This window comes from Lepisosteus platostomus, chromosome 23 (genome assembly GCF_059453375.1).
Source record: "Lepisosteus platostomus isolate fLepPlt1 chromosome 23, fLepPlt1.hap1, whole genome shotgun sequence".
Classification (NCBI taxonomy): Eukaryota; Metazoa; Chordata; class Actinopteri; order Semionotiformes; family Lepisosteidae; genus Lepisosteus; species Lepisosteus platostomus.
The window spans coordinates 12,897,218-12,911,359 of NC_142633.1; the positions used below are offsets into that span (position 1 = coordinate 12,897,218).

General features: G+C 40.1%; 1 protein-coding gene across 8 annotated transcripts in view; it reads left to right on the forward strand.

Annotated features, from left to right (window-relative positions):
• Positions 1-14,142, forward strand: part of acot7 (acyl-CoA thioesterase 7) — a 92,239-nt gene that overhangs the window by 66,791 nt on the left and 11,306 nt on the right. For all 8 annotated transcript variants that reach the window (XM_088617575.1, XM_088617580.1, XM_088617574.1 and 5 more), the window contains exon 8: positions 3,818-4,002. In XM_088617575.1, the coding sequence (XP_088473701.1) occupies positions 3,818-4,002 (185 nt within the window). The remainder of the gene's footprint in view (positions 1-3,817; positions 4,003-14,142) is intronic.

Below are 14,142 nucleotides of genomic sequence, written 5' to 3' on the forward strand. Positions count from 1 at the left end.
ACGTGTAAGAGGACATCAAAGAACATAAACTGGAAATGAGGAAAGCAACAGACATGACAAAAGCCAGAATCATTCTGTTACGATCTCCATTTTCTTTTTGTCAATGTAGATGGACAAAGGTAGTTGTTTTAAAAATGAAGAATTTAAAGAGAACATACATTGCAATCAGGAGATGTCACTCTCACTAAGGAGTGCTGTGGACAACAGTCCCACACATGGGCACTGTAACAGGTGAAACAAGCTCCTCAGCTCTTCAAGAGCCCACGGTCACCCAGAAGCAAGGCTTTAAAGGCCGTAGGTACCGTCCCTTGCCCTAGAGTTCCTTACTTATGAGAGCTGTAATTAAAGATTACGAGTTGCCAGGCTGCGCAGAGCAAGGTCAGCCTTTGGAGAGTCAAATAACAGTCACGCACACGGCAGGAAGGTGGAATTTTCTGGAGCTGCAAAAAAACATCATGCAACTCGAACTTAAGCCTCCGTTTCCATGGAAATGTGATGAGACAGACATCAAACGAAAAAGAAAATGGACCTCCAAGGATAATCGTGCTTTTCTGTCATTCCTCAGAGTGTACGTCTAAGACTAATTGCACAGCTCTCTGCTTTTCTCAGAAGCTGTTCAGAAGCACAGCATCAGGCGGCTTTTTAAGTCTGAGTCTGCAGGGTCATTCGGGATGATCTCTCTCCCTACCGAAAGTTTTCGTAAAATCACACACCTCCAGCTCCGCACGACGCTCACTGCAATAACCTTGGACGTCCCATCAAGACAGGGGGTAAGAAAGAGATGAAGCAATATTGAAAAGATCAGTGTAACATGGACTAAAGTGAAAGCAACAGACAGAAACAAGATATTCCATCTTTCTACAACTCTTTTGCACTGCAATAGAAGACAAACTTTAACAGTGGGCAAGTTAGCAAGACAGATATGGCAAGATATGTTGTACTGGTAAATGCTGAATTTTTTAAAAAGAGTCTTGTTAATGCCTTGAAGTAAATCTGTAAATGGGAACAAATTCACCAAAATGTGATGGAAAAATTAAAGACCCACATTGTGGAAAAATCCAAGGTGATAAGATCAAAGTGCACAAACAAACGTTTAACAGTGTGAAGTAATTGCATCCAAGTGACTGTTTCTGGCAAGAAAGTCTGACAGCTGCACCCTGGAACTGGTACACTATGACTGATGCTTTGAGGGTCGTTAGCCTTTGTGCAAGTTTTGCTCCTCGTGTATCTCATATGTATCACAGTGCTTTCTGCTGAATGCATATAAAGATTAGAGATGTGACACAAGATCAGTCACAAGCAAAACTATGGCTAATTCACAAGAATCTAAATCTAATATCAGTAATAAATAAGTATATGTACTGTATTCTATATTATTATATATAATAATAATATTAAGTTCACAGTTTGGTAAACTTAAATGTCGCATAAACTTGCTTTTTTGCTTCAAGCAGCACGAAATGTGAACATCTTGTTTTTAGGTATATGTTTGTACATGAAAGTCTGCTGGAAATATAGGCTGAATTGAACAGTGTTTCACAGTCCGGAAATCCAGTACAGAACAGAATTACAAGTTGTTCCGGCAGCAAATCATTACAGGAGTACATTGGAATCAAAAATTTATCAGGCTCTTGCATATCTTTATAGTTTCTGGTTCAGGCTTGACAATCAAAAGACAGAAACAATGCCAGCCTTTTATAAACCACAGTGCCAATCATTTAATTTCCACTACCTGTACCTATATTTATGATCTATGTTATTTAACACTATATAGATATGTGCAGTATATGGACAAGTAAAGTCAAGAACATGACACTATCATTACTGCCTCTACATGCTGTAAATGTGTAAATGTACTATTTTTACCAAGCTACCAAATACTCTAATAGTTATAAGCTCTGCTTAAAGTATATTTACTGTACTATTTCCCATACTGTTCTGGATATGCTGCAGTAAACATGAGGTTAACATGAATGCATCCTCTTAAAAAATAGCAAATTTGAATGGCCTCCTTGCCTGAACATGAAAGACAACAGAAATAACCCTTGTTTTGAAGTTTCAATTAAGAATAAATAAATTAGGCAAAGCACTCCTTTGTTCTGTGTTTTGATGCAGACAGAAGTACATTTGCTTTGACAGATCACAGATGAAACGTCATGAGCACGCTAGACTCACATTCAGAAATCACTTTCTAAATTACCTAGAAAGAAAGAGGGGTTTGCATAATTCCTAGAAGATGCTACACTCATGATAAATGATGTGCCATTGATGAATAAGCCATTTGTGTGCTTTGAATCTGCAGTTAATTGAGATTGTATATCAGAATCATTTTCGAAAAGCCATCTATTTATTCTGATGTGTCAGTGCTCTGGCTAAGTGTGGCTAAATTACAGCAGATGATTAAACTCTAATCTAGATCTTTAATCCACCTGTGAAAGCTAAAATCACTGCCAGATCCTAGACTTTACATCTAAAGCAGCATGGATTTACAGATTTAAACACATTTATGTTTTGAATAAGTATAAGATGAACAGACTAGATTCTAGGCACGCCCTGGTATTTGAACATTTGGCAACATAATCACCAATAATAGACATACAGTAGATATTTTTGTGAGTTTTGTTTTAGAAATTTTAAAGAATATCCTTCTATGTCCACAGATTTCATGTTAAGGAAGTATGAACCATGGATATATGTATAAAGTGCACAGTGACCTCTACCCCTAACATGTCTTTCTCACAGTAAACCCTAAACATACTTTCTGTGACTTCTGTATGTGCACATCCCCAGCTGTTAGTAGAATACAATGAAGTGGTAATGTTACTGAAACTGCTTTCAACAATGTAGAAGAAAAGTGTGAGAAATTCAGTACTAATGTATTTCATTTATCCTCTACAAGGTCAGTGGGTTTAGACTTCAGATGTTAACTTTAATATACCTTGTAGTCCAGATCCTTTGCTGGCCTTTTCCGAAGCCCGCTATGTTTTTAATAAACTAGTTTGCCTGTGCTTCGCCACAGTTCTCTCTGTTGCCAGCTGTGTACGATAAAGATCCTACGTTTTGACACTTAATAATGAGCTCAGACTCCAACAAAAGATTCATGTCATTGGTGACTGCATCTCTGGAAACTTACAGATGCATCCAGCGCCCTGTTCATCTCCAAGGGAGACTTCTTTTAAGCACACCTGCACACACACAGGCCCCCTACTTTGCTTGGTGTTTGACTAAGATAGATCGGCAGCAGCACTGACAGATTTGCTTCTTGTGTCTTCCCCTTGATATAAAACAGCCTTATTACTGCCTGCAGCCAAGTGATAGCTAAGGACACTTCTGACGCAAAGTCTATGTGACAATATGGAGTGGAAGCCAGCTTATTATCAGTCTCTGCTACCAGACTGCTTGGCATAAATCGGAAAATCTGAATGCAGCAGCCTCTCTCTGCTGCAAGGTGCTTTTCTCCCTTGCTGAGGTTTTTGAAGGATCATGGTTCATGTCAGATAAAGAGGTAGCTTGTGCAATGTGTGTCACAACCCAAGTACTTGAGTGGAACTTGCTTTTCGGCTCCCATCTGGAAGGGCTGAGAGCAGACACAGACCGTGTTTTTGTGCAAGAGGTTAACCTGTTGTTCTTTTTCTTTCTGGAAGCTTTTGTAAAAGCCCCTTTAAAGGGTACACTGCGAGTAAATACATACTGTATAACTAAACGTATCTAATAAATGGATGTGCTCTAAAATCATATTGAAAGGCATAGGTGTTAGTGCTATTGAACAGAACAAGACAAGTAAATTCCAGTGCTGAACGTGTGTGTCTTTTTCCAGGCTGTGTGGTCACGGTCTCTGGCCGAATGACCTTTGCCAGTAACAAATCCATGGAGATTGAGGTGTTTGTGGACGCAGACCCCATAGTGGAAGACGCAAAGGGGAAGTACCGCGCTGTCAGTGCCTTCTTTACGTTCATCTCCCTGGATAAGGAGGGAAAGCCCCTGCCTGTTCCCCCTCTGAAGGTAAGCCATGGAATTAACACTGTCCTGCTGGATGCCCCACACCTGGCTTTGTCAGCTTTGCCTTGCAACCAGGAGTCTGATCCAGCCAGCACTTAGTTAATTCTTTTAAATTCCAAACTGTGCAGTGTAAGCAAAAAGTACTCAGCACATGCAACAGTAAAGAGTGACAGGCATTTAGATTGAAAACCTGCACTGGAGTGGGATGCTCTGGGATTGGAGCGGACAAATATGTGTGAATAATGGAATTCGACCAGCCTGTTTGTGCTATTCAATATGTGGCCTTTCCATTGCAGGTTTTACAGTAAGTTCTGCCTGGCTCTCTAATGCTCCACTGAGCTGAGCAATGTTTTGTTACAGAATATAGTGCTGAAAGGAATTGATAGGGCTTCATGGTGAGAATCCCTCATTTCTGATCATGCACACAACTAACTTTGATGCTTGCAGTGCAGGAAGGAGCTCTCTCTGTAGGCAATTGGGAGTTTTGTAATTGATTTGCAATTTGGAAGAGGACCACAAAGCAGAAGTTTGTTTTTAACACACTGAAATTTCTTCAAAAATCTACAACTGAAGTAATTGCATATTTGTATCCTACTGAGTTACCTGTGGACTGATTTGAATGCCAGCTGCTTACAATTCATACTGTAGTTGGCCTTGTCTGCACAGATAGTGGAAAAAGGATCTGGAAGTAGGGTGCTGTAGAGGTTTTGAACTCTGTGATGAAACCCAATCTAGCTTGTGAAGAAGTGCCACTGAGCGTGTGATCTGTATCTCTTAAAATGCTGTGTTAGATTAGTATATGTAGTCGCCTTTGCCGCAAATCTATCCTTCTGAAGCATTTCATAAGCTAAAGAATCCTGAACATGTGGTTTTCTTTTTTTCAAAAGAAAATCGAACTGGGACTATGTTTCTCTCCAGGCCAGCCCGATGCTAAATTTAGAATAAAGACTCGTTCATCTTTGCTGTTTCAGCCTGTTTTCTCATTAATGTTGTATGTCCGTTGGAGCAGTGTGCTGTGCTGGTTTGGTCCTGTTCAGTGCCTTTTACAGGCCAATCATTAAGCCAGCTCACACTCAGTGCTCTTTCATATTGCTCTCTTTCCCTCGAGAACATAAGAACATAAGAAAGGTTAGAAATGAGAGAGGCTAGTCAGCCCATCTATCCTGTTCGGCAGTTAGTAGCCAATTGATCAGAAGATCTTATGGAGCCATTTCTTGAAGGAAGCCAGACACACTTCAACAACCTTGTCATTACCCTCTTGTTGTTGATTTTCTGGGAGCCAGTCAGGTCCACCCACTTACCAGATTCTGTCCTGCTAACACAGCACTGAGAACCTTCATTCCAGCACATTGATCAACAGGGCTTTTACTCCTAGAACTAGAAATTTGTCAAGAACTAACAGTCAAAATTAACAGGGAGCTCTGACTAATGTAACAAAGAACACCAGAAGATCAATACAGTATGTCAGCCCATCAGCTTGCAGACTAAACACAAAGTGTTGGAATGAAAGGGGATTCTATTGATTTCATTCTGGGCAGTTCTGGAGACCTAAGAGACACCAACCGACATAAAACCTCTGCTTAAGCAGACAACAGTTCAGCCATCAGGCATTATCTAATGAAAAAGATGGAGGTCCTCACTAGATGTTTTTTGAACGATTTAGTCAAAGGAAAAGTCTGCTCTCTTCTCTATTAAATCTTGCACTCTGCAAGCAGGTGCTGATGTGTTACAAGCCTGACAAATTCAAGGCAGATGTTAAAATGTATTCATCTAATCAATATTCAAAGATGAAAAGGAAAAAAATAGCTTGACTATTCTTTCATTGGTGGCTGTTTTTTATTATAGAAACAGCTTGGTTTCTATTGGTGCAGTATCTTATTTCTATTACACTAAAATGTGTTTCAATCTTTCAATCCATTTCTAACCCCAAATGTAGTCAATATACTATACTTATGCCTGATTTTTTCCCTTTGTGTTTCAGATTAATATTAATTCACTGCAGGCAGTATAAATATTGTATGAATGGTTTGGTTTTCTTTTCCTGTGTTTAGAAGCATAATACCTTCAGAGCTGTCAGACAAACTTTATAGTATTATTGAAAATTGTACAGCATTACTTGAAGTAGTACACTATGAAGGTAGATATGCTTGTATGGCATAACATTATACAGTACATGAAACTACACAGGTTTTTTTAGTCCTAAATATGTTATAAATAATTAGTTTATCAGATATTTAAAATAATACAAGATTTAATATGAAGTAATTTTAGTACTGTATATATAGTAATTATGTCTCTCCATACACCCATCTGACAACATACTGAACTGGGCAGTGTTAATTGCAAGTTAATTTAAATTTTTACCTTTTGCAAAGTCTGCCAGTGTATAGAAAATAACACTGGGCTGTTAATTTAATTTAATCAATTTTCACACATCAATCCTAAAGAAGAGGTGCATCACAAGGTATCAGATTGCCAAATCATCTTAAAACTTTAAATGAAATCTTATTTATATAAAACTGTGTTATATTGTTTTTTTTGCCAATTTTGCAGTTGTAATTTACTAAAAATAATGCAAAATTGTTTAACTTATATCAGTTTGTAAGTTTTCAGCAAACAAGGGGGCGCTGACAGATACTGTACCACACTGTAGGGCTATTGAACTGTTCTACAGCGATAAAGATCTATGATTTCAAAGCATACTTATGCTAAAGTGGTCCCGTCGTAATGTGCGCTGATAAAATGTCAGCAGAACGTGCATCAGATCAAAAGGAAAAACAGATAAGACAAACCACATAAAGTTTTCCTTAGGCTCATGAGGATAAATGCATGATAAATATATTTTTTTGAGTCACAGGAACAGCCAATTGCAGAAAAACAAATGTTTGAATACAACCATTTAGTCCTTTGCTATATTTATGAATAATTCAGAATTTTGTTCAGCATTGCTTTCTTCTTCAGCACCAAGAACAATAGCTTCAGCAATTTAAACACTGATTTTGTTATGAAAAAACACAGTCTTTCAAACATTAGTCCTGTCGGGCTCCCCTGTCCCTGGCAAATAAAACACACCGGATATTCTCATTTTAAGGCCGTGCCGTCCCATCATTTTGAGTCACAACAGAGGAGAGTTGAAAAATAAAAGTCAAAAAGGCGAATTAAATTGTTGTTGTACATGGCCAATTTCCTGTTACTTCATGACAAAGCCTAATGCTGGAAGTCAAAATGAATCCTGCCAGACTGCTAAATATCGCTCCACAACCAGAGCTGTGCAGCCGAACATGAGACAGTTAATGTGCAGAACTGTAACTATTGTACTGCCCCTTAGGGACCTGTTGTAAATGAAGAGATACAACTGGAATAGGCTGCAGCAGTGATCGAACTGGTTAAAAAATATTCCAGCAGATATTTGTGATGAAAGATTTTGTGTGTTTCATGAGATCCAGCAGTATACATTATGCATGCCTGGGAATATGTTTTGATTTTGTTTGTCGTATAATTTGATTAAGAAGTATTCAGTTTGAGGTGGGGTGGGGGGGGTGGGCACGAATTGCTATGGCGAACATTACCGTAATTACCGTGTGCATGATTTCTAAAGTCATGTAAAAATAGACCCATCTCCTTTAATCATTCATAATGCGCTATAAAAAGAAATCAAAGCGGAGTAGCTGCCAGGGCTCTGATGTTGCATTTCTAACAAACAAAGCAGGGAACAGCGGTATGAATCTCAATGAAGCAACTCATTATTATTCCTGAATATTTGAGGTAGGCCAAACCTAAAGCCGCAGAAGGGGCTCAGACTGCAAGGTACAGTCCTTTCTGGTTTATAGTCCATCTAAAGGTCTCAGTCACTTAATTTGTAATTATTGCTCGCTTTTTTGCCAGACTTTCTAATTGCAATAGATACCTATTTTGGAGCTGCCAGGTGCATTACGACTTGGTTCACAAGCTGTGACCCGTCACCTCCTTCGTGCCCATTGGCATGTGGCATGTGCCGGGCCGAGAGCCCCCCAGTGCCAGCTGGAGGACCAGCGCTTCCCTCACTGGTGGCACTGCAAGGCTGCAGGTGTCTGGGAATGTTTCAGGAGTTGCTGCTTTGGAGAGAGCCGAGAAGATCCAGCGGCACTCTGCCAACTGTGTTCCCCTGCTTGGGGAATCCCTGTTACAGCCAGCTAGTGACCTAGGGTCAACCAGCTGCACCGAGAGGCACTCAAACTGTACTGAGAGCTGATCGGATCATTACCAAGTGGCACTTTCCAGTGCAAACACAGTAAAGCAGCTATATCACCCTGCAACTCACAACTGGCAACCCACTGAAGCTAAGCAGGTGTGAGCCTGGTCAGTACCTGGATGGGAGACTTCCTGTGAAAAACTAAGGTTGCTGCTGGAAGAGGTATTAGTAGGGCCAGCAGGGGGTGCTCACCCTGCGGTCCATGTGGGACCTAATGCCCCAGTATAGTGACGGGGACACTATACTGTAAACAGGCGCTGTCTTTTGGATGAGACGTAAAACCTAGGTCCTGACTCTCTGTGGTCGTTAAAAATCCCAGGGTGTTTTTCGAAAAGAGTAGGGGTGTAACCCCGGCATCCTGGCCAAATTTCCCATTGGCCCACACCAATCATGGCCTCCTAATAATCCCCATCTATGAATTGGCTACATTGCTCTGCTCTCCTCCCCACTGATAGCTGATGTGTGGGGAGCGTTCTGGCGCAATATGGCTGCCGTCGCATCATCCAGCTGGATGCTGCACATTGGTGGTGGTGGAGGGGAGTCCCCATTACCTGTAAAGCGCTTTGAGTGGAGTGTCCAGAAAAGCGCTATATAAGTGTAAGCAATTATTATTATTATTAAAGACGTGCTTAAATCATAGCAAAACATAGCCCAAGTAAAGCAAAACAACATTTGTGTTTTCACACAACTACTATAATAACTTCACCCTGGTACACTTTCAAATAGGTTGAGTAGAAGTACAGTCCATGTTCGACTCATTCATTCATGTCTGATTTTCCGGTTAAACAAATCACTGGATTGATTAAGAAATGGAGTGATTGCTTAGCCCACACAGCATGACAGACTACTGCAAGATTCAGTTTGAGACCCTAGCCGCACAGACTAGCTAATATATCAGAATTATATTGTGCAGCGTCTTGTAAAACGATCAGTGAGTTTAGTGCCTTTTTAGAGGGGTACACTGTTGTCTTTTCCTTTATGGTTACATGGAAATGTGTGTGTAAAGAGAAATGGCCATGAACAAACATTCTTTATAACTGTGTATATACAGTAGGTTGATTTGTGGCCACAATCAGAGCAGAAACCCTGGCTAACGTGTATGCAGGTTAATGTGGCACTGCCTAAAAGGTACCTTTCAGGTGGGTGTCCGTGGTTCTTTATAATGTTTATCTGAATTAATTTTAATAGAATGCTCTATATTTGAAAACATCTGTGCCCCTTGTAGAGCTACAATTACAATCCCTGTACCCAGCTGACAAAGATTCAGTCAGTGGCAGCAATTTCCAGTTTTTACGTTACAATCAAAACAACTTGTCCAGGGACATGTGAATGAAATCAGGCTTTTGGGCGCAGCTTACACTGTGCTGTGTTCACAATACTACCTCAGTACCATGGATTCAAATCTAAATATAAAGTAGCCTGACTGAAACTAAAATACAACTTCCCAGAGTGTGTTTGGGTTAGCTTTCCCTTCAGGTCTCTTGTTCTAAAAATAAATAAAGCGCAAAATAGAATGCCCAGTACAATCTTTTTTTAAAAAATACTTCTTGTCATATCGTATCCAGAAATAGAGGGGTTGAAGTCTATAAATAGTGTCCTGACAGGCCAGCAACTTCTATTTTTTGACTTCAGGTGATTTTCACTCATGTGAAAAATGTCTTTCTCATGTCTATTTTTAGAGCTCCAGTTTTAGCTCAGTGGCGGAGGGGGTTCTGGATTGGCTGCTGCTATCTGCATTGTGCTGAGGGGGGCAGTGAGTGGGGTGGGGGTGGGGGGGTTATGCTGCATCTCGCTTACCCTTGAACAAGATGTAAAACAATGCGATGGACAAATACAAAAGAAGAAAATGGATAGATAGAGAGATGTTTTATGTCCAGGGAAAAGGCCACCTAATTGCTATTGAATACCTCCACTGTGCTAAGAGGTGGAGTCCAAAAAATAAATTAGTTAAACAGAAAAGAAAATGAGAGCGGGGGGATTTACCCTTTCCAAGCGAGACTTCAAAACCATCTTAGTACAAAGAAGGCACAACCACCCCCCATTACCAGAAAACAAGTTCCGTTGTTATAGCAACAACGAGAACAAGCACATGAGAGTTTATTTTTAGGCAGTGATTTCTTGTTCTAGGTAGCTAAGGGTTAAAATCACATATGCTGGTTAAGCACAGCATCAGGGCACATGGGTTGTTTGAGAAGGTTTTTTCAGCAGTGTATTAATTAGGAAATCAATACCTTAAGGGCAGTTAAGTCATGAAGCTTCCATGCGATGCTGGTTCCATCAGATCAGATAAGATCAGCAAATCAATTTGATTGCTCATAACCTATTATTGATATACTGTAGGTGTGCCAGATGACCACCTCTCAATTGCAACCTTTCTTACTTTTTTTGTCTACCCAACTGGAAAGCCAGTTCCAAGAATGAGGTTAGACAGTTTTAATGGCAGTTTCACATTTATACTGTAACACTGTACGATGAAGAATGTTAGCACTAAAACAGAAGAGTGAAGTAAGACATCCTAATGCAGTGCTTGGATGTCATAGTTTTATAAAGGGTTCCATTAAATTGCTCCTGGTGCAATAAACAAAAGTGAAGAAGAATATAACAAAGGCAGCTTCCATTGCACAAACCAGCCCTTTTAATGTACAATAAAGCAAGCAAGTGTTAGACATTAAAGCAAGCATGCACCTCAGATATGCAGCAACACATCTAGTGTGGTGGCTGGGCAGAGCGGTGGCTCTGTGGCTCAGGATCTGTGCCTGTGGCTGGAAGGTTGCCGGTTTGTATCCCATAGCCGGCAGAGGAATCCTACTCCATTGAGGCCCCTGAGCAAGGCCCTTAACCCCAACTGCTCCAGGGGGCGCTGTATACATGGCTGACCCTGCGCTCTGACCCCCAGCTTCTCTTCCTGTCTGTGTGTCTCATGGAGAGCAAGCTGGGGTATGCGAAAAGACAAATTCCTAATACAAGAAATTGTATATGGCCAGTAAAGTGATCTTATCTTATCTTTTTCTTAATGTAGTCTAAAGGGGTGCTAATGAGAATGCTGTACCACTAGCTCCTTCTTTTATTCTTTGGATAGCGTGCCATTCCCTGCCCACATATAGTTCATTACTCTGGCAGTGAATAATCAGACACTCACATCCCCTCAACAACACATTTGACCTTTCTAGAGTTGTGCGCCATGGGATTACCTTACAAGCTCTTTTGTCCCTTCAGAAAATAAAACATCATTGACTGCGGTTTTCCAAGATAAGGATGAGGTGTTAGACCTTTTGTCCAATCGGAGTAAGAGTGGCTGGGACAGAAGTCTGGGACTCGGGCATGAAATGTCAGCAAGAACAGTTCAAATTTGCTTTTTCTTACCATCTCAGGACTACTGCATTGACATATGCATTGCTTGCTGCATTGACTGCTGCATTGGGGTCATAGGGTTCAAAACAGTTATGCTGTGAAGAAATGTACAAATTTAATCAAGAAAATGAAAAGAAAACCAGAAAATAGCCTGTGAATAAGGTTCGGAGCTGGGGTTTGTTGTTAAATTTTAAATAATGAAAGAGCATGTAACACCAAACCTTTGCAACACTGTATTATTATTATAATCCATCATTGTTGTACTATGAAAGTACACTCTGACAGCTGGTTATGTACTACTGAGCTACTGAGAAAACTAGTAGATCATCCTTGTGTGGGATACATTGCTTTTCCAACATCAGTGACATTTTCCGAGTCTTGATTTGTTTTAGAACATCACAGAAGAATTTACGAGGCCATGCATATGCAAACAGTACAAATTTAATTGAAAAGTCAATGTCAGTCAATACAGTCAATTCAGCCCTGCAGGAGGACACTGAATTCCTTCAGCTCTGTGCTCGCATATCAAATGGAAATATGTTAAATGAGCAACAAAGAGGGCTATGCCAATCAAATGATTCCCGCCAGGTTTAAATTATCTCTCACTTATTTAGTTATGTCTGTATACATTCAGGTCCAAAACTGGGCTTTGGCAAAGCTGTTTGCCTACTGTTTCAAAATGAGGTGCCAGAATAGCGCCCCCCCTCGGGAATTTCATTGGCGTAGTTGTTTGTGCTGGCTACCTCATTCTGAGCCACTCCGCTCTTGCCTTCAGCTGCTCACTCTCTTCTCAGTCTCCACATGACTCCCCGTGAGATCAGCTGAAGGCCCTGTCAGGGGGAACTGGATGTGAGGGTATTGGGGACAGAGTTGGGGTGTTAGCCAGGCTGCTTACTCTAGTGAGGTATGAAGTTTGATTGGGGTGGGGGGTGAGGGCATTATTATATCAATGTAGGAAAACTTGGATTAAACACCTTAGAAATGCCTTGAAAATGCCTAGTATTAAATTGCCTAAGTATTATTATAACATGCCTTTTCATTTTGCAAAAGAAATGTATCAATGACAAGAGCTACAGGTGCTCGGAATTGTGCCCTAAGCCCTCTGGCACTCTTACACAGCCTTCCATATTACTTCCACGTCCTCCTATAGCTTGTAGCCCTAGTAGCTGATGCCTTGATGGACTTCATTCAGCTTTTTTAGAAGTCTTGTGCTCCCTGCAGGAATGTCTGTATCCAATGTGAGGATTGTACTGCAGAGACATGATTGACATTCATAATCATGTATCAGGCTGCCCAGAATTTTCTGGACATCAATCAGTTTTTTTAAAAAAAAACACCAAGATGTGCCTGCTCCTAATCAGTTATATTCCATTGCTTCACATTAAATATGATGTTGCAGAACTTTCTTGCACATTATGAGAGTCCCTTCTTTTTATTCCAATTATGAAGCTGTGCATCACAATCAGACAGCACTTTCTGGTTCGTTACATAAAAAAACAACATTTTTATTCTTGTAGCATGAATCTTTCAGAATTTGGTAAATTGTGTGTACACAAAACTTTATCAGTAAAGTCTTGAGGAATAAGGAGTTCATTGGAATATTAAATTAGATGCCACAAATTTAATTACCATTTTCATGTCATGCTGGGACTTAAAATGAGGCAAAATTTGGCCTTCCAGCCCCTAATGAATATCCAAGAGTATCACCAAAGCAAGAAACAAGATACTTCTTTTCTGAGGGCAACACAAGCAGTAAACTCATTCGCATTAGTTTGTTCATATTTTAGAATTTTCAGCTGCAATGTGTTCATTTTGAAGAGCCCTTCAAAATTATTTTTATGTAGGCAGAAAGAATACATGCCTTACCTTCATTATCAAACTTCCTTTTAGTAAACTTAAAGTGGATAACTATGCAGAAAGTATTATTAAAGAGCTCTGCGTGCAAAGACTGCAAGTTTTAATTAAGGACAGATTCTGAAAAGGCATCCAACACATGGAAAGTCAGCTGCAAAAACGGAGCTAAACAGATAAGTTTATTTTTACACAAACCCCAAACTAGGTTTGTCTAGTAGTCCATTTCTGCAGAACTGAGGATATGTATAACCATTAGAAGTATGAAAGAGAGCATGTCTAATTTATACAATCTAGAACCAGACCTTTATTGCCCTTTATTGTATTTGGTTAGTTTTTACAGTTAGGTAGAAAAAGGATATTACTGTATACAGATTTTTTACCAAAAAGCAAATGATTAGTGAGAACAAAAAAATAGAAAGCAAAAGTCTTGACACTCGCCACTCAGACTATAATTGAAATAAAGAGAGGTGTTTAATGGCTGAGTCAGGAGTGGTTAGTAATTAATCACGCTACGAAAGCCACTGCATAGTGGAACTGCAATTCTTTTCACCACTGGGTGTCTGCTGGTTTTCAGCTGTGGAGCATCGGTTTTATTAAGGCAAACCTGCTCGAAGCCCAGTATTAGTAATCCTGTAAGCTGTGTAACGATGTTCGGCTTCTATTTTAAAAGCCAAAGCAAGTTGGAAGCAATATGTTGCAGGCTTCTT